General features: G+C 43.0%; 1 protein-coding gene across 5 annotated transcripts in view; it reads left to right on the top strand.

The window, feature by feature from the left end:
• gabbr1b (gamma-aminobutyric acid (GABA) B receptor, 1b) overlaps positions 1-19,467 on the top strand; it is a 131,694-nt gene that overhangs the window by 74,522 nt on the left and 37,705 nt on the right. For 4 of the 5 annotated variants that reach the window (XM_082520669.1, XM_082520668.1, XM_082520670.1 and 1 more), the window contains 6 exons: positions 8,041-8,191; positions 8,795-8,927; positions 11,882-11,998; positions 14,226-14,336; positions 14,756-14,849; positions 15,081-15,208. In XM_082520669.1, the coding sequence (XP_082376795.1) occupies positions 8,041-8,191; positions 8,795-8,927; positions 11,882-11,998; positions 14,226-14,336; positions 14,756-14,849; positions 15,081-15,208 (734 nt within the window). The remainder of the gene's footprint in view (positions 1-8,040; positions 8,192-8,794; positions 8,928-11,881; positions 11,999-14,225; positions 14,337-14,755; positions 14,850-15,080; positions 15,209-19,467) is intronic. The other variant, XM_082520667.1, reaches the window with a different exon arrangement.

Raw genomic sequence — 19,467 nt, 5'->3', positions numbered from 1 at the left:
AATATATATCACAATGTCACCAGGAGACCGAGGCCCTGTACAGGCTCTTGGTAAATGCATTGAGGAAATTAATGACTGGTTGTGCCACAATTTTCTCCAACTAAACAAAAACAAAACTGAGGTAATAGTCTTTGGCGCCAAAGAAAAACGATTACAGGTCACTAGAGAACTTCAATCCATACATCTAAAAACCACAAACCAGGCGAGAAATTTGGGTGTAGTGATGGATGCAGACCTAAACTTAGAAAAACACATTAAGACAATAACAAAATCAGCTTACTATCACCTCAAGAATATTTCAAGGATAAAAGATCTGATGTCTCAACTAGAGATGGCACGATACCACTTTTTTATGTCCGATACCGATACCGATATCATAAATTTGGATATCTGCCGATACCGATATGAATCCGATATAGTGTTTTTTAATCAACAAAACTGTTTTTTAAATATCTTGCTGCATTTTGTATAAGTTCATACTCAAGTTTAAAACAACAACTACACTAAAGCTATTCTGTTATACCTGTATCCAAAAAAAATATTTCATAGTTCAGCAATACTGATCAATCTAATAAACTTAAACCTACACCATCCTCCCTATTCTGGTATTTTAAAGAGTACTTAGCATATATATTAAGCAACCTAACTAATAGGGTTCCAACTCCCAGCAACAACAAAAATAAATAAATAAAAAATAGGGAACCACCCCTCACGCGCCACCTCATGATGCTTAATCGACGTAATCAACCTTAATTTGATGCAGTGTGGGAAAAAAAATGCACAGAAATCAATTATTTTTCAAGAAATATTAAATAGATTCAACATCTTTCTTCAACAAAATTGCAGACTGCACAGATGGTACCTTCACAAAGGAAAAAGTACTATAGCTTACTAGGGTATATATATATATATATATATATATTAGACTTAATAGTTACTATATACAGTAATGGACTTCTATTCATTTTGCATCAAATTAAAACTTTGGGTGTCAGATAATTATTTATTTAAAGCTAGACATTTTAAATGAGAATAAGAAAGAAAAGTATGTCTTTGTGCCCCCTTTTCCCTGTTAATGCCCTATCGGCCCCCCTGGCTAAACTTTGCTAGATCCGCCCCTGCACAGTTACCAGCCGTCAGCTACGTAGAAAAAGATCCTCGAGTAGAAAGTAATATTAAATAAATTCTAACAATAGCTGATCAAGCTTAAACGTGCTGCTGTTGTTCAGCCGCTGGTTTCCTCTTTCTGGTGCAAAGTGGGCCAAAAGCAAACAAGAGAGACGTACTGCCCGACAGAAAAGCCGATCAGCTGATCGTTAAGCAGTTTCATGATTGAAGTAGCAGCAAGAAGAGGCAGTCGTTTGTTAAGCTTAACGCAGGAATGCTTTACAAACATTCAGAGATGGACTTACACACTTGCTGTACTTCTCTCGGGGATAACTTTATCGGAGATGAAATGCCGGGTTGCTAGCGAAGCTCCAAATGCTATCCAGACCACCGACAGGTCCCGCATGCCACAGCCGCTCTATCACGTGATGCATACTGCTCCAACGTGCTAACGTTCTGAGGTGAGTTACGGCGTGTTGCAAGTTTTGTGAGGTGCTTTCGTGATATTTAATGGATCGGATTACATTTTTTATTTTTCTCCGATATCCGATCCAGTAATTTAGGTCAGTATCGGACCGATACCGATACGTAATATCGGATCGGTCCATCTCTAGTCTCAACAGGACCTGGAAAAACTAGTCCATGCATTCATTTTTAGTAGGCTTGATTACTGTAACAGCATCTTTACAGGTCTACCTAAAAAATCAGTCAGACAACTACAGCTCATTCAGAACTCTGCTGCTCGAGTCCTCACTAAGACCAAAAAAGTGGACCACATCAGTCCAGCTCTGAGGTCTTTACACTGGCTGCCTGTCCGTCAGAGGATAGACTTTAAAGTTCTGATGCTGGTCTATAAAGCTCTGAATGGTTTAGGACCAAAATACATCAGTGACCTCCTGACGCAGTATGAACCTTCCAGATCCCTCAGGTCATCTGGATCCGGTCTTTTATCAGTTCCCGGAGTCAGAACCAGACACGGAGAAGCTGCATTCAGCTTTTATGCTCCTTATATCTGGAACAAACTCCCAGAAAGCCTCAGATCAGCTGAAACACTCAGTTTATTTAAATCCAGGTTGAAGACTCACCTATTCTCAGCTGCATTTGAATAAAGCACCAAATCCACACTTTTAAGCTTAAATTTCAAAACTTACACTAACTACTGATCTTATCTATTTCTGATTTTATCTGTTTTGATTTTATATACTGTTTTGTTTGTTTGTTTGTTTGTTAAGTGGGATTAGAGCTCTGGGTAGCTCCCCAGCTGGGTCTAGACTGGGTCTAGAGAGTATTTTAAATTCAGGGAATTTAAAATAGAAAGTAACTCGTCCACAGAAGGACTGGTAGCTCCCCTTACGATAAGGGTTCAGATCGCGCGAACAGGTGTGAAATGTGTGTGTTTAGTTAGTTTGTTTGTTTGCTTGTTTTAATCAATTTTAAATCATACTTTTTATTTGTTTTTGTTTCTAATGTCTCTGTAAAGCACTTTGAATCACCTTGTTGTTGAATTGTGCTATACAAATAAATTTGCCTTGCCTTGCCTTGCCTTGCCTACAAGGGCCTGATATCCACTTATGAGGATGTTATACTGCCACTGTTCTATCAAAATTCTAACAAATATCCTCATTTGTGGCTCTCATTTTTCTTAGAAACAAAAATCAGGTAAAAAAAAAAAAACATTTGATAATTCTTTGTTTTTACATTCATCGGGCCCCAATATGCCCAAATATTAAATATTAAATTAATATTAAATTAAAAATGCATGCTCTGGAAGAGTTCAGGTGTTAGGAGGTTAAACATTATTTAAAAATTGAGGTTTATGTATCATATTTACTATATTTACCACCCTAATTCCCCACAATGCTTGCTTTTGGTGCAGTGCCACCAGAGGTCCTGATGATAATGAGCCTCCAATACTGATTTTCAGCCTTGTCCCTTTCACAAAGAGGATTCTCCAGATTGGTGAATTTTAATATTATTTACTGTGGATGATGACATATTGATAGTCTTTAGAGTATTACATTGTGGAGCATTATTCTGAAACTGTTCCACAATTTGTAGACACGTTTTTTGCAGTCTAGCTAACCTTTGTTTCTTCTGAAACACTGCCTTTGTAAGATGCTCTTTTATTACCCAATCATCTTACTGACCTGAACCCAATTAACCAAATTAGCTGCAGAATGTGCCTGATACTAAATTTATTTAGTAACACATAAAACCAAACATTTATCTGGAACTTGTTACAGTTTTGTTTTTATAAGTGGTGAATATCTTTTCATATTGGAAAATAACAATAACAACAAAAAAGATTACCTACAGCACTGCGTACCACTAAAACTGACAGCTGAAATGGAGGTGACAGCACATGCCCAGTTATGTGCACTAACACCAAAGGGGGATGCAGTTTGCTATTGCCATACAAAATGGAAGAGCATGCACATTGCATTCATGAGGGAGATGGAAGTTACACCTCTAATGTTGTTTTGAACACAGATATGTTTCACCTACCTACTTTCTTTGTCATCTCTTGAGATCGTTTTCTTCCAAACAAGGTGAATTATAATGGGGGCTAATTTGCTATCAGTCATGAATAGGGATGGGTACCGGTATCCGGTGCCATTATGGGACCGGTTCTGACATAAACGGTAGTAACCAGACCGAAAAGCAGAGCACATTTCGGTGCTTTATTTCGGTGCTTTTTTTCCTGAGAGTCATACACTTTGGATTCTAGCCAATCATTTTACCTTTCTGAGGATAGTAGGCGGGCCCAGGTACATACGTTCTTTTAGAGCAGAGCTACAGATTAAAAAGTCTGGCTGTACTTCACAGCAAAAGATGCAAACTCAGCAGCCTGCAACAAGTGCTTTAAGGTGATGCTGTGCAAAGGAGGTAACACCTCGAATCTGATTAAACACCTGGTGACGCATAGCGTTTTTTTAAAAGCCGAGAAATGCACAGTATTCCATAGCTTGCTGCGAGACCTCACAACGTGCACATCTACTGCGGGTGTGTTGCCTGTTATCGGACCCGGAGTTAGCAACATCCCCCAAGAACCTGAAGAGTAGAGTCCTGGCCCCTAGCCCTGCCAGTGTAGCAGAAATGATGAGGATGATGATGGCAGCAGCAGCCGTTTTTCTCTGCGTGAGTAGCTTAATGTTGTTCGTGTGTAATTTACGTTGAGTAGGCTAACCACGTTATTACATTAATGCACGTAAGGTGAACTAGCAAACACCATCGTAGTTACATGCGGCTGTCTTCTTGTTTGATGGCAGATACTTCCTTCACCCTGGCCAAAAAGGCTAAAATGACCAAAGAAAAAGTGGAAAACAGCTAAACATGAGAGGTTTTTAGACAAAATTGGTGTTTTTTCCATTGATTAAGCACTGCTTCCAGCCAAGAGTGATACCATATATGTTCTATAGCTGCAGAAAAGGCAAACATTGTTATCTTTTTACAAAAAAACAGCTAAACATGAGAGGTTTTTGGACAAAGTGTGTGTTCTCCATTCTTTAAGCACCGGTTCGAGCACCGGTTCGAGCACCGTTTAAGCACCGGCACCGTTTCAAAAGTACCGGTTTGGTACTGGTATCGGATAAAACCTAAATGATACCCATCCCTAGTCATGAATAATAAATGTGCTCAGTGTCATTCGTAGCTCCTTAGGGTGTAAAGTGTAACTTTTAGACAACAAGGTCATCCAAGTGGCCTCTCTCTGGTATGACAAACCTTCAAGGGAGGGCTTGTTGTATATGTTGTATTTTTGCAGTCATGCATATTCAAGTGAGGGACATCTGTAAGTTGCCAGATGCTTTCAGCAAGTGGACTTGTTACGTAATGCAGTCATGATGGGCAGTCACCCTAAGGGACATGTCTAGTTGCTCTCCTTCCCTTGCTGTCCGTCCTGTCCTTATAATTGGTTGGTGCCAAAGGTAGCTGTGGTGGTGACATGACAGAATTAGGCCTCCTTACTGTGAGTTTGTTGTAGATTGGTTCTTACGTGTCTTTGTGTTCCAGCAATGGGTATTGTACGAGACATACAGGTTTTCCCCTTGTTCCTCATGTTTGTCTCTTTCTTCTGCAAATTCTTTCTTCATAATCCATCCTGATTCATTAGTTTCTTATCTATATAAATCTGTCTAACCTGTCATTTTTCTCTCTTCTCTCTCTCACTTTTATTTTCAAGTGTTTGTTCATCTCCATACTTCCTCTTCATTCTTTCAGTCTCTTTGACAATCACTGGCTTTCTCACATAATGTAATTGTAACCGTTATGGAGCCAATTGTCATGGTAACATACTATCCTGATTCTACCATCAAGGGGCAGGGAGAGGTCTTAATGTAGGAGAACACATTTCCCAAAGGACACACACACACACACACACACACACACACACACACACACACACACACACACAGGTAGATTATCTCCCTTCAGCAAACACACCCACTCACTTGCACAGTGCATAGTCTTTATGAGTTATGATCCTGGCTCCCTACAGTTTAGTCTTTTTACTGCAGAATGTGTATTTACAAGGCATTGCACAGAGGGTGAAAAATGCTTCCTAAAACTTTAACACGAAAACAGAGCTAAAATGAAGCAGTGCTTACAATGTAAAATGCTAATGTGGCAGACAGTTTCTTAAAGTGTATATACACACACACACACACACACACAAACACAGTAGCTATATTTGAATACAGTGTCAGCGAGCGACATCTCTGTTTTGACTAATTGCATTTTACTTATGTGACAAGAGATCGCCCCATGCAAATATCACCAAAGGTGGAAGAGAAAAGATATTATAGGCGCTGATGTGAAATGTCTGTTTTAACCAAAAAAATATGAAAACAAAAAACGCAAAGGAAAGACACAACACCAGCAGCACCTTAATAAAATGTCATCCTCATCCTCCTCACCGCAAGCCTCATCTCGTGAACTCAAGTCAAAACTCGAACACACAGAAACACATAAACATACCTATTTATTCCTGATGATGTTGCAATTATTTATTGTCACCAGAATAGACATGCTATGAGAGCTAGCATTACACCAGCTAATGTTAGGATTTTGTGTCCTAAAAATCACACTTTGTTAACAGTTTGATTGCATTCTTACATCATATCAGGGTGTAGTCACTAAGTCTTAAGAAGCAAGTAAGTTATTACCACTCAATTACCAAAGTAAAAACCCCTTAATATGCAAGTAATATCATGGTAGCAACAGTGGTTACAGTTGAATAATATTACACTTTTTCACACATTTGTTTATTGCCCAGCTTGAAGGCATGTGGAAAGACTTGTGGAAGACTTCCAGCTTGTGGAAAGACCAGACCCCACACACACAGTGTGCACGGAATGTCTCTTTATTCCTTTTTGCCACACAGCAGTGTATTTCCACAGGTTTGACAAACATGCATGTCCCACTACTGCTCCTCCCCAGCACACGTCTGAAGCCTCCTTCCTCTCCACTCCAGCGTCACTAAAACAGTAGAGAGCTTGTCAGCGCATCACCACAACCTGTCCACTCACCTGCCTGGCACCGCCTCTTGAGCTCACTCTTCCACCTCTCCCCTGCAGCTGAACCAGGGACCACATCCTGGCCACAGTCCATAGTTCATATTCCTTGTCTGTACTGGCAGAGAAGAACTAGCCAACTTAGGGACAGAAAAAATGGTTCTTTAGTTAACCAGCTCAGAAACAAAGCTGACGCAGGCTCAGGCAGAAAAACTGTCTCTTGCTGAGGAAAGGATTGCTGACAATGAGAACCCCGTTTCCACCTCGAAGAAGGAACATCTTTGGAGCCGGTGCAGCAGGTGCTTCCAATGAGCAGTGTGGAATCAGGGACACAAAACGAGCATGAGGGACACAAGGAGAGAGAACGGGACAGACACAGAAACACAGACACACGGACACAGAAAGAGAGTGGGACAAACAGAACATGAAACGGAACAAAACTCAAAGAACTAAGAACTAGCACCAGGGCTCTCAAAACTGAACATAATAATCCCCTAATTCCCTAAAACATGAACAAGACCAAACAATGCAAAACACGTAATACAAAATGCCCAAACAAACTCAAAACAATAGGTCAAAACTCAGGACTGTGACAATAACTACAATTAAAAATGTATATTTATATGTATCTCTGGAGGTCTCCACCGGGTTGGTTAACTTTTCAGTTGCTGATAAGTCTACCTACGTCTGACAATTTCAATAAATCTGTTTCCAGTAGCGATTCCCTGGCTGCAGCTGATAGCAGGGGTACTCTGAACCTTTGAAAGTCCTGAAAGCCAAAAAAACCCCTTCATGCTAAATATTAGGTCCGAGTCAAACAAAACTTTCCAACAATGCTTTATCATTGCCAGTTGTCATTTAAAACCAGCCTATTCTTGTGACTTGTAGCCATAAGGTGCAAACAGTCCTTATTTGCTGTTGTTATATTTTTCTAATAACATTCTACTATACTAACTAGTAACATGTGAAAAAACTATTCTGTTTTCGAGGGGTTGTCTTGTTATTACCTTTCCAGTGCATCTTTTGTTACTGTGATTTGGACCAAATCAGGTGAATTGGATTCATAATGTTACTTTGCAAATCTGGGAAAGGACTCATGAACAACGTGGAAATCAGTTAATAAAAAAATAATCCAGACATTTAGTCCAGAGCTGCATTTCTGTACCTATTAGTGCTGGTTGCAATGTGAATGGTAAATTAACCTTGCCAATGGGGCCACATATTATGTGGCTGTGTGTGACTCACTACTAACATTAATGGCTCTTGGAGGATGGGCTTTGCTAGACACTAAACTGACAGGAGACCAAACACTGGCATGCATTTAGCATTTCTGCTCTGCTAATTAGTTTCCCCTTGATCCCACTTGCTCATGTCCTTTGTTGCCTAAAGTGTTCTTAACCTTCATGTTTTGTGTGTCTGTTAGGCTCTGGACCTCCTGCAGACCAGACAGTGGTCATTGAAGAGTTTCGCTACCTGTCTCAGAAGCTCTTTGTGTCTGTGTCTGTCTTTGCTGGGTTGGGAATCCTTCTGGGAATTGTCTGCCTCACTTTCAATATTTACAACAGCAACGTCAGGTACAAAAACTCAACTCTACTTTCACTTTGTACTAATTATATAAACAATAGAGCAAATACATTTTTTGTTATGCAAGAGGCGAGATACTACCCACGCAAGAGCTATGCAGAAATGGTGATGCTGAGGAAGAACCAAAACATTTAGAAAGCTTTTTGAGTCATTTGAAACAAGTAAACAAGGACTGACTGAGAGTTACTTTGTTTTGAGCTGCAGTAAAAATAAATCAGCTAAATCTTTTGTTAATATTCTATGATATGACACAAATTAAATGTCATATCATAGAATATTCTATAAGTACTCTACAAGTAGTCATAGAAAGGGTAACATCATTGGAGACAGTGTGCATTGTGTTGCAAAGAATCATTTTCGCTGTCTGTGTCAGCATTTAGTTCAAACCTTTATGAGGTTTCGTTACTGCTCAAAGCACCAGAGGGTTCACTTTTTATTGACTATGAGTATTCTAGTGGAATACATCACAAATTCCACTGAAGGCCATGCATTCTTTGGTTTGTGGTGAAATGCATTTTAAAAGTAATCATCCCAATACATACACTATGTTTCTACTTGCTTCTTTAAAATAACTGTTGGTGCTGTTGCTCCAGGTACATTCAGAACTCTCAGCCCTACCTTAACAACATGACAGCAGTAGGCTGCATGATGTCTCTGGCTGCTGTCTTTCCTCTGGGTATTGATGGCCTTCATGTCCACAGGAAGCAGTTTCCTATCATCTGCCAGGTACACTTTTAAAGTTGCATCTAACACAATGATTTAGCTAAAGACTTTTAACACTGATGATTAATTTCCTAGTGCTAATTAGAATTATCGTTCTTTACTGAACGGCAACTACAAAATTCAGAAAATGAGTGGCAGGTGGATAACACAGGACAGCAGGAGTGGAGCAGAGCAGGTTAGCATGGTAAGGCATAGGCTGACAATCAGAAGTAGGGCTGGGCGATATGGCCTAAAATCCATATCACGGGATAATTTGAAGCATGTGCGGTAACGATATATATCGCGATATATTATTTTCTTCTGTATAACGTATTTTCCACACTTAAAATCCTTTAATTTTCTCAAAAATCGAGAGTGTGCCTTATGTATGAATTTTGGTTGTGCTTACTGACCTCGAACCAATCTGTTAAAATCTGTTAAAAAATGTTCTAATACAACTTTGGTAAGCCGCACTGCTTGATGGATTGTCAGAGCATTACGGCTGCCGTAGTGAGGAGCTTCGCGGAGTAATCTGGGTCCAAAACTCCTTCCGCTTCAAGTCCCAAAGTCAAACGAACACTGAGACTTAAAAATGGAGTTAGAAGTTAACAGGAAGTTAGCTCGCTAGTTTCCACCGAAACATGACATACCATGTTCTGACTGAGAGATTTCTGAAACTAATTAAAACGTACAGCTCTGCTACCACTTCCAATATAAATGAAGACAGAAAACTAAACAGCAGTGGCGTTTGCAGGGTTACTGAAGTTCGACTACCTGGTATATAATGTTGTGCTACGTGATTGCTAGCGACACAGCTATGTTAGCATAACATTAGCACAGTGAAGCTGGAGGATGAACGCCAATTTTTTTTCCACTCGATAAAAGTTAACGTGAGGGATTCTGGTGGTCAGGGACAAATGCAATCGCATAGCAGGATGCTATACACGGGCCAAACGTCAGTCAGGAGAACAACTGAGATTATTCATCCACAATACAAGGTTAGTTATTAATATACTGCAACAACATGGGAATAGAGCAGCTGCAAGAGAATTCAACATTAATGAATCAATGTTACGGAAGTGGAGGAAGCGCAGTTTTTGGCTTTCCCATATTTCTAAAGTGCTTCATCTCTTTGCTATGACTGTCGACTGGCATAATTTGCAGATGATAATGGTTGTAACCGCTGCGATGCTTTCGACCAAACAGGCGCAGCTTGATGACATCATCAACATGCGCTATCGCGATGGAGCGATATAGTCAAAATCTCTATCGTTGGCCAAATTTATATCGTTTCTATCGTATATCGTTTATATCGCCCACCCCTAATCAGAAGGCAGACAGAGTAACAGTAAGTTTGTCAATGGGAAACTGAAGCAGAAGTAGCTAGGAGAGACACAACTATGACGGCTAAGACAATATGGTGGTGCCCTCCTGTACCATCCAGGGCTTGATGAGGTTATTCAGAGCAGGTGGGAGGACAACTCAAGCAGAAGGATTCGGCCAATAGGTTGACCCTAGGAACCCAGAACTCCACCTAAAAAGTGAAAGATTCTCATAAGAAGTGAGAGAGGAACAGAAAAAAAATAGCATACCCAGATCATGACACCAGTTAGACTTGGAAGTAGAGCAGGGCGATATGACCAAAAATATTTATCACGATATACATTTGAAAATTTGCGATAATGATATAACTGACGATATAATTGGCACTAGAAAAATTACTTTACAACTCCACAACTTTATTAGTGCAAAAAAACCCATCAATGTATTTTCACTTAAACAAGCAGCTGTTTTTTATGTGCATTAAAGTTATATAAAATGTAACAGTGCAAATGCAAATTCCTTGCTGACAGTTTAACCAAAAGGCATTTCCAGTGGAAACTGGCCGACACATCCTCAGCATAACCATGTAAAATATCCACAAAACTTAAAAAGAGGTTATACACACACAATACGGTAACATTATGTTGAAGCACAGTACGTATCACTCCGCGAGGCTCCGCCTACGATAGCCGTGATGCTCCGACAATCCATCAAGCGGTGCGGCTTCGTAGCTCAGCAAAGTCGTACTAAAACATTTGACAGATTTTCAAGCGCCGTGTACATAAAATAGTTTCCAGGTCAGTAAACACAACCAGAATTCATACATAAGGCACATGGGATTATAAGGGGCACTGTCGATTTTCAGAAAAATCAAAGGATCGATTTTAAGTATGCCGTATTTTCCAAACAACACAGTAATAACGACGGCCCGCTAGCATGCTCTACCAAAAATAGTGCTTTGTTGTGTATCTGACGGACAAAGGCTAAACCAGTTCCACACCACTGAAGTTGCAGCATTTTTACAAACCAGTTCTGCTTCATCCGTTTCATTTAACGATCCACTTTCGCTCTCCTGATTCTGCGTCGCCGCCATGTGCGTATGTAAACAAAGGCACTGCTCTTGTGTGTTTTACCCATATTCTATCGCGATATTTCATTTTCCTATCGTTGCCCAAAATTACACCGGTATTACCATGAACGGTATGATATAGCCCAGCCCTACTTGGCTGGTTGTTGTATAAATGAATTGGCCTTGACAAATTCTGTATCAACGGGACAAAAAGATAAAGCAACTAATTGTTCTGTATTTTGAAGTCTTCAAACTATTTCAGATTTCTTTAAGTGGAATGAAAAACAGATATTATCCTATAGTAAAACATTGTTACTCCTTCCTCCCTGATGAGACTTTGACTTAAACTTTTACTCTTCCTTGTGATGTCAGTTGTCTGACTTATTCTGCCCATAGCAGGCAGGTCACCACTGCTCTATCACAGAGGGTTGTGTACAGGATTGACAGCCTCACAGAGGGTTTTTGTCATTTCAAACTCAAACAGGGCTTAATGATGAAGAATGACTGAAGAGCTTATTTGATTCATCTACTTGATATATTAATCAATGTAATCTTAAAACCTTTCATGTCTCTTCTTCTCCACTAGTTTCGCCTGTGGCTGCTTGGCCTGGGTTTCAGTCTTGCATATGGCAGCATGTTCACCAAGATCTGGTGGGTTCACACTGTCTTCACAAAGAAGGATGAAAAGAAGGATAAGAAGAAGGTAAATGAGACAGGGAGTTGAAACTTTACATTTGACAGCTCTTTGAATTTGAATTATGGGACTTTATGCAGTTTGTTGAAAAACTAAATACACTTGTACAATACTAAGAGCATTCCAGTGTTCTACTGTAAAGTCAAATGGGAAGCTGCCTGTTGACCACAAATCTTGGCTGTAACCGCACAATTTGCACAAGATTTACTCATTTGCGCATGGAAACATTCAGGGTAAAACTGTCAGACTCATAACACCACCTAAATTTGTTCTTAACCACCATATGTCTTTTTAGTTAATCAGATTCATTGCAAGTCCACAAGCACATGTTCCCTTCCTGCAATCGTTATATTGTCTGCATACCGTCACACCACTTCTCTAAATCTCTATATCTCTGGAAACATATTTGTCTCCAGTTTAAGCTGAGAAAGTGGAAAAGTCTGCATTGCCAAGGCAAAGAAAGCAAAGCGATTCTGACTGCAGGAATTGAAATAATAGTGTGGAAGAAGTAAGCTAGCAATGTTTCCATGGGACTAATTACCATTAACATTACCATTACCCCCCCCCCCCCCCCCCCCCCAAATAAAGGCTGAAATAACAAGTGTGTTTAATATTATATTGCTGCTCAGTTATTAAAGAGAAAATATTGTGTGTTATTTAAAAGTGTGACTTTTAAATAACACACATACTGTGACTATAGTAGAAACAGAGATTAGGGAAAGGATTCTGGGCTTGTTTTTTTTCCCATTAATAGTGTACAGACCCCTGAAATCCCAGTATGGATGTAGTTGCAGACAAAGTAAAGTTTAACTAGTTAATCTTAGAAATAGGAAGAAGAAACCCTAAACATAACTTACACATAGTAGACATAAAGAACAAGATTTATTCTTCAGTTAATTTAAAATATATATATTAATACCATCCTTTTCTTGACCTTTTCATAAAATGAAACTTTATTTTCTAATGAAAATGTCACAATGGACCGAACAGACTCAGGCGCAGACACAGCTCTGAAAACAAGAGTTCACGAGTTTATTTACAATTTTCACCAAGGTTCAGAATATATACAAGGTGTGGGATGGGATGGAGGGTCCAAGGCTCCGAGGGATGAGGGAAAGGGAATCCACACATCTCCTTCAGCAATCTCATGTCCACACTTCCTCCGCTCACACACACTCCTCTTCTGCCACTCACACTTTCGCCTCTTACGCTCCAGCTCACACTGCCGCACTCAGGGATCTAGGAACAAGGTTCACAAACTGGTCCTGGTCCGTTTTCTATATACAGAAACGAGTATTAATACAAGCCACAAATACACAGCGACCAAAAATTAGATTAAGATGGGGCTGCACAAACTCAGGTTGTTCAACAGCTCTGCTATGAGACGCTCACGGCCTCAAATAGTGGCCAAGGAGACAGGACTAATAAGCAGCAGGAAGTGGCAATCAGAGCAGGTGTGTGGGCCAAAGGCGGGAGCCCAATAATGAGCTCCGCCCAGGCAGGCAGGAGACAGCGAGGAGAAGAGAAACCAATAAGCATGACCTGCCAAATGCATCCATGATTCTGTTTGTTTGTTTTTGTTTTGTTTTTTGTTGTTTTTAAAATGGTCTGTCTCATAGCATCACATTTATATGAGAGAAAATCGCATCCAAGACTAAGGTTAGGTTGAGCAATCTTGGTTTATTCAAAAAACAGTTAATTTGGTTATAGGACACGAATTCTGGGACAGACACTTACTACCACAATCCGTTTCCATTGAACGGATTTAGGGATGGTTTAATGGAGTGGTGCATTCAATTTCCTGGAGAGTTAATCTGAGAAGTTAGCTGCACTATGCTCTACACTGGAAGGCCACTGGCAATTGCCGTCTAATAAACAAACATGCTTGTATTAGATTCTGTAGAAATACATGGAAATGTGAGAGTCTATTTTAAGTTAATAGAAAGTGTAAATAATATTTCAAGTAGTGGCAGCTCAACAGCTCTAAATGTAAAACAAAGAAAAAGAGTATCATCAGTATGGTCCCTTTGTCTCTTCCCCTGCCATGACTAAGTGCTTAGAGGGTAGATTGAATTGGCCTCAGTTAATGATGGATTATTGTTTTCACATCCAGTTTGGTCTAGTCTACTTATGGCTTCATAAATCCCTCTCTCACAAAATCAAAAAGAGAGGATTTATGTGTTTTTCTGATCCCTCATCATCCTGCTTTAGTGATCACCACTACTCTCTTTCCCAGCAGCACCTGGAACCATGGAAACTCTATGCGACTGTTGGCGTTCTGCTTGGCATCGACATCCTGTCCCTCATGATCTGGCAGATTGTTGATCCTTTGCACATCACAGTGGAGGTATGAGCATTTTCATTTTTGGTTTAGTTGTAACAGTTTTTTGTGAGTACCCATGTAGATAACTTTGCTTTAGTTGTAAACATTTGTTTTCTTTGTTTTCATAAGACTCGTACGTCTTTTCTTTCCTTGCAAATTTGTTTTATACAACATAGTGCTACCTTGATTGAGACCAATGGTAATGTTTCAAATTGTCATGCACTAAAAAGGGAGCACTTTAATGAGTAAATCTTCATGAGCCATGTAAATCTTGCGAGACAAACATTCATTAACTAAAACAAACATTCATTTCCAGTCAAACATTTAGGCTTTTAGAACATTACACAATCCTAGGGTGTTGAATTTGTAGCTGGTGAGGTTCTTGACCTGTGTGTTTATTGTGTTTACCTGTTTTTCTTTTTCTTGTGTTTTTATTGGAGCAGAAATTTACCAGAGAAGCTCCCAAGGGGGATCTTGATGTTTTGATCCAGCCCTTACTGGAGCACTGCAACTCAGAAAAGATGAACACCTGGCTTGGTGAGCAGAACACTAGCTCAACGTGCCTTCACTATTTCTCTCAAATTTTCTTTTTATCAAAATTGTTGCTTGCACTTGCAGTGCATTTCAACCAAGTTAAAAGACAGTCAGAACTGCAGTCCTTATAGTAAAACTGACCCATATACTGGATCTGTTTCATATATTACCTATTCCAAAACAGCAAATACAAGCTGAATTGCTCCTCACTGCTATTATCGAATTAATCTGCAGGTGTGGTATATGGTTATAAAGGCTTACTACTGCTGCTTGGCATCTTCCTCGCCTATGAGACCAAGTCCATCTCTACAGAGAAAATCAATGATCATCGTGCTGTGGGCATGGCCATCTATAATGTTGCCGTAAGTTTAAAGTGGTGTGTGTGTGTGTGTGTGTGTGTGTGTGTGTGTGTGTGTGTGTGTGTGTGTGTGTGTGTGTGTGTGTGTGTGTGTGTGTGTGGCAACTCCCTGGAGGTGGTTTTTGCTGGCAATATCTTTTCAGAGGGCAAAAATAGTTACTACACAGCACTTAGCTACACTAACTGCTTGCTAGCATTCAAAACCCCTCACGGTGTGGTTTATTTTTTATTTTTACAGGCCCCATGTCCTATGGCTCATTAATCTGATTAGTTGAAGTTAGCCTACAATCAAAGACAGATGTTTAAGCAATCACCTGCAAGCACAAAATAAAACTAATCTTCCCAAAGTCCCACGCAGCTTAGCTAAAGTTGGCCTTTAGTGAAGAAAGGCCAAAGTAAGAGCTATCTAAAGAAATATGAGGAAGACAACCTGATAAAAGGAAAAGGTCAAAATATAGCAAGTTACCTCCCTATCAATCTTCTCTTGTAGTCATATTGTTTTGTCACTACGACTTAATTGACAATACAAATCACTAATTTCTGGAGCCATCTTTAGAACTTCATATAGACTGAAAAATAGGGATGGGTATTGAAAGACCCTTATGAAAAGAACATCGAGGGAACAGTTTACCCTGCCCGGGATAGGGTTACCGGGGCCCCGCCCTGGAGCCAGGCCCGGGGAGGGTGCTCGAGGGCGAGCGTCTGGTGGCCGGGCCTTAGTCCATGGGGCCCGGCCGGGAACAGCCCGAAGAGGAGACATGGGCCCATCCTCCCGCAGGCCCACCACCCGCAGGAGGCGCCATAGGGGTTGGGTGCATTGCGTGCCAGGTGGCGGCCAGGAGCGGAGGCCCTGGCGGACGACCCCCAGCTGCCAAGACTGGCAATAGGGACATGGAATGTCACCTCTCTGGTGGGGAAGGAGCCTGAGTTAGTGCGTGAGGTTGAGAGGTACCGGCTAGATATAGCCGGGCTCACCTCTACGCATGGCTTGGGCTCTGGAATCAGTCTCCTGGAGAGGGGCTGGACTCTGTCTCAGTCTGGAGTTGCCCCTGGTGAGAGGCGGCGGGCTGGGGTGGGTATTCTAATATCTCCTCGGCTTGCTACCGGTACGTTGGGGTTTTTCCCGGTGGACGAGAGGGTTTGTTCCCTGCGCCTTAGGGTCGGGGAACGGGTCCTGACTGTCATCTGCGCTTATGCGCCAAGTGGCAGTTCGGAGTACCCAGCCTTCTTAGAGTCCCTGGGGGGGGGTGCTGGAAGGTGCCCCACCTGGAGACTCTGTTGTCCTGCTGGGAGACTTCAATGGTCACGTGGGTAACAACCGCGAGACCTGGAGGGGCGTGATTGGGAGGAACGGCCTCCCTGATCTGAACTCGAGCGGTGCTTTGTTATTGGACTTCTGTGCTAATCACAGTTTGGCCATAACGAACACCTTGTTCAAACATAAGAGTGTCCATAAGTGCACGTGGCACCAGGACGCTCTAGGCCGTAGGTCGATGATCGATTTTTTAATCGTATCAGACCTGATACGATTGCAGACCTGCGATCATATGTTCTGGACACTCGGGTAAAGAGAGGGGCTGAGCTGTCAACTGATCACCACCTGGTGGTGAGTTGGATCAGGTGGCGGGGGAGGACGCTGGACAGACCTGGTGCACCTAAACGCGTAGTGAGGGTGTGCTGGGAACGTCTAGCAGAGGCCCCAGTCCGCGAGATCTTCAACGCATACCTCCGGCAGAGCTTCAGCAGCATTCCGAGGGAGACTGGGGACATTGAGTCTGAATGGACCATGTTCAGCGTCTCCATTGCCGAAGCTGCTGCATTGAGCTGCGGCCGCAAGGTGGTTGGTGCCTGCCGTGGTGGTAATCCCCGAACCAAATGGTGGACACCAGAGGTGAAGGGAGCCACCAGGCTGAAGAAGGAGTCCTATCGGGCTTGGTTAGCCTGTGGGACTCCGGAGCCAGCCGACAGGTATCGACAGGCCAAGCGGAATGCAGCTCGGGCAGTGGCTGAAGCAAAAACTCGGGTGTGGGAGGAGTTCGGAGAGGCCATGGAAAAAGACTTTCGCACTGCCTCGAAGAGATTCTGGCAAACCGTCAGGCGTCTCAGGGAGGGGAAAGCGGTGCTCTACCTGCACTGTGTATAGTGCTGGCGGAGCGCTGCTGACGTCGACTGAGAAAATTGTCAGGCAGTGGAAGGAATACTTCGAGGACCTCCTTAATCCCACTGACACGTCTTCCGAGGAGGAAGCAGAGTCTGGGGATGAGGGGAATGACCCGCCAATTTCTGGGGGCGAGGTCACTGAGGCAGTTAAACAACTCCTTGGTGGCAGAGCCCCTGGTGTTGATGAGGTCCGCCCCGAGTTCCTGAAGGCTCTGGACGTTGTAGGGCTGTCCTGGTTGACACGCCTCTGCAATGTTGCGTGGAGATCAGGGGCAGTACCTGTGGACTGGCAGACCGGGGTGGTGGTCCCCATCTTTAAGAAGGGGGACCGGAGGGTGTGTTCCAACTACAGGGGGATCACACTCCTCAGCCTCCCTGGGAAAGTCTATGCCAGGGTGCTGGAAAGGAGAGTTCGTCTGCTAGTCGAACCTCGGATACAGGAGGAACAATGCGGTTTTCGTCCTGGTCGCGGAACACTGGACCAGCTCTTTATCCTCTCCAGGATACTTGAGGGTGCATGGGAGTTTGCCCAACCAGTCTACATGTGTTTTGTGGACTTGGAGACGGCATTCGACCGTGTCCCTCGGGGTGTCCTGTGGGAGGTGTTGCGGGAGTATGGGGTGTCTGGCCCATTGCTACGGGCCATTCGATCCCTATACAACCGTTTCAAGAGCTTGGTTCGCATTGCCGGCAATAAGTCGGACTCGTTCCCGGTGGGTGATGGGCTCCGCCAGGGCTGCCCTTTGTCATTGATTCTGTTCATAATTTTTATGGACAGGATTTCTAGGTGCAGCCAAGTGGTGGAGGGCTTTCGCTTTGGTGGCCTCAGAATCTCATCTCTGATTTTTGCGGATGATGTGGTTCTGTTGGCTTCATCGGGTGAGGGCCTCCAGCTCACACTGGAACGGTTCGCAGCCGAGTGTGAAGCAGCGGGAATGAGGATCAGCACCTCCAAATCTGAGGCCATGGTTCTCAGCCGGAAAAGGGTGCAGTGCCCACTCCGGGTCGGGGATGAGTTCCTGCCCCAAGTGGAGGGGTTCAAGTATCTCGGGGTCTTGTTCGCGAGTGATGGGAGAAGGGAGCCGGAGATCGACAGACGGATTAGGGCTGCAGATGCAGTAATGGAGACGCTGCACCGGTCCGTCGTGGTGAAGAGGGAGCTGAGTGTAAAAGCGAAGCTCTCAATTTACCGGTCGATCTACGTCCCTACCCTCACCTATGGCCACGAGCTGTGGGTAGTGACCGAAAGAACGAGATCGCGGATACAAGCAGCAGAAATGAGCTTCCTCCGAAGGGTGGCTGGCCTCTCCCTTAGAGATAGGGTGAGAAGTTCGGCCATCCGGGAGGGGCTCAGAGTAGAGCAGCTGCTGCTCCACATCGAAAGGAGCCAGCTGAGGTGGTTCGGGCATCTGACAAGGATGCCCCCTGGGCGCCTCCTGGGTGAGGTGTTCCAGGTATGTCCCACCGGGAGGAGGCCCCGGGGCAGACCCAGGACACGCTGGAGAGATTATATCTCTCGGCTGGCCTGGGAACGCCTTGGTGTTCCCCCGGATAAGCTGGAGGAGGTGGCTGGGGAGAGGGAGGTCTGGGCCTCTTTGCTTAGGCTGCTGCCCCCGCGACCCGGCCTCGGATAAAGCGGATGAAGATGGATGGATGGATGGATGGGTATCGAAAACCAGTTCTTGTTGAAAACCGGTTCCCACTGTTTCAATTCCTTGGAATTGTTTGCCATTTTTGCAAACGCTTCCCTTATCGATTCCAGTCGCCCCGAATGACGTCACCACGTTGCGGAGCGTCATTTACCTGGCAGGAAACACGGCGGCTCAAACGCTCAAAAGTTTGATTATACTTTACGAGAACGGATGACAACGGGGAAACTTGCAATACTTGCAAAGTAGATATTTCATTTAAGGGAGGAAACACTACGAATATGCAAAAGCATTTGGTCACAAAACACGCGATAACCTCAAATGAATGTTGTGTTTTTAATTCCGCTCCGGACTCGTGGATCTCAACCCAGCAGCAGCGGTAACGTTTGCACGTCCTCTCCCGTTAATGCAGCAGGTAAATAATCAACTAACAGTGCATATTATGTTAGCGTGA

Source organism: Aulonocara stuartgranti (assembly GCF_965226115.1).
Source record: "Aulonocara stuartgranti genome assembly, chromosome: 22".
NCBI classification, from domain to species: domain Eukaryota; kingdom Metazoa; phylum Chordata; class Actinopteri; order Cichliformes; family Cichlidae; genus Aulonocara; species Aulonocara stuartgranti.
The sequence above is the reverse complement of the archived record's forward strand: the minus strand, read 5'-3'. Positions and strand labels throughout refer to the sequence as shown.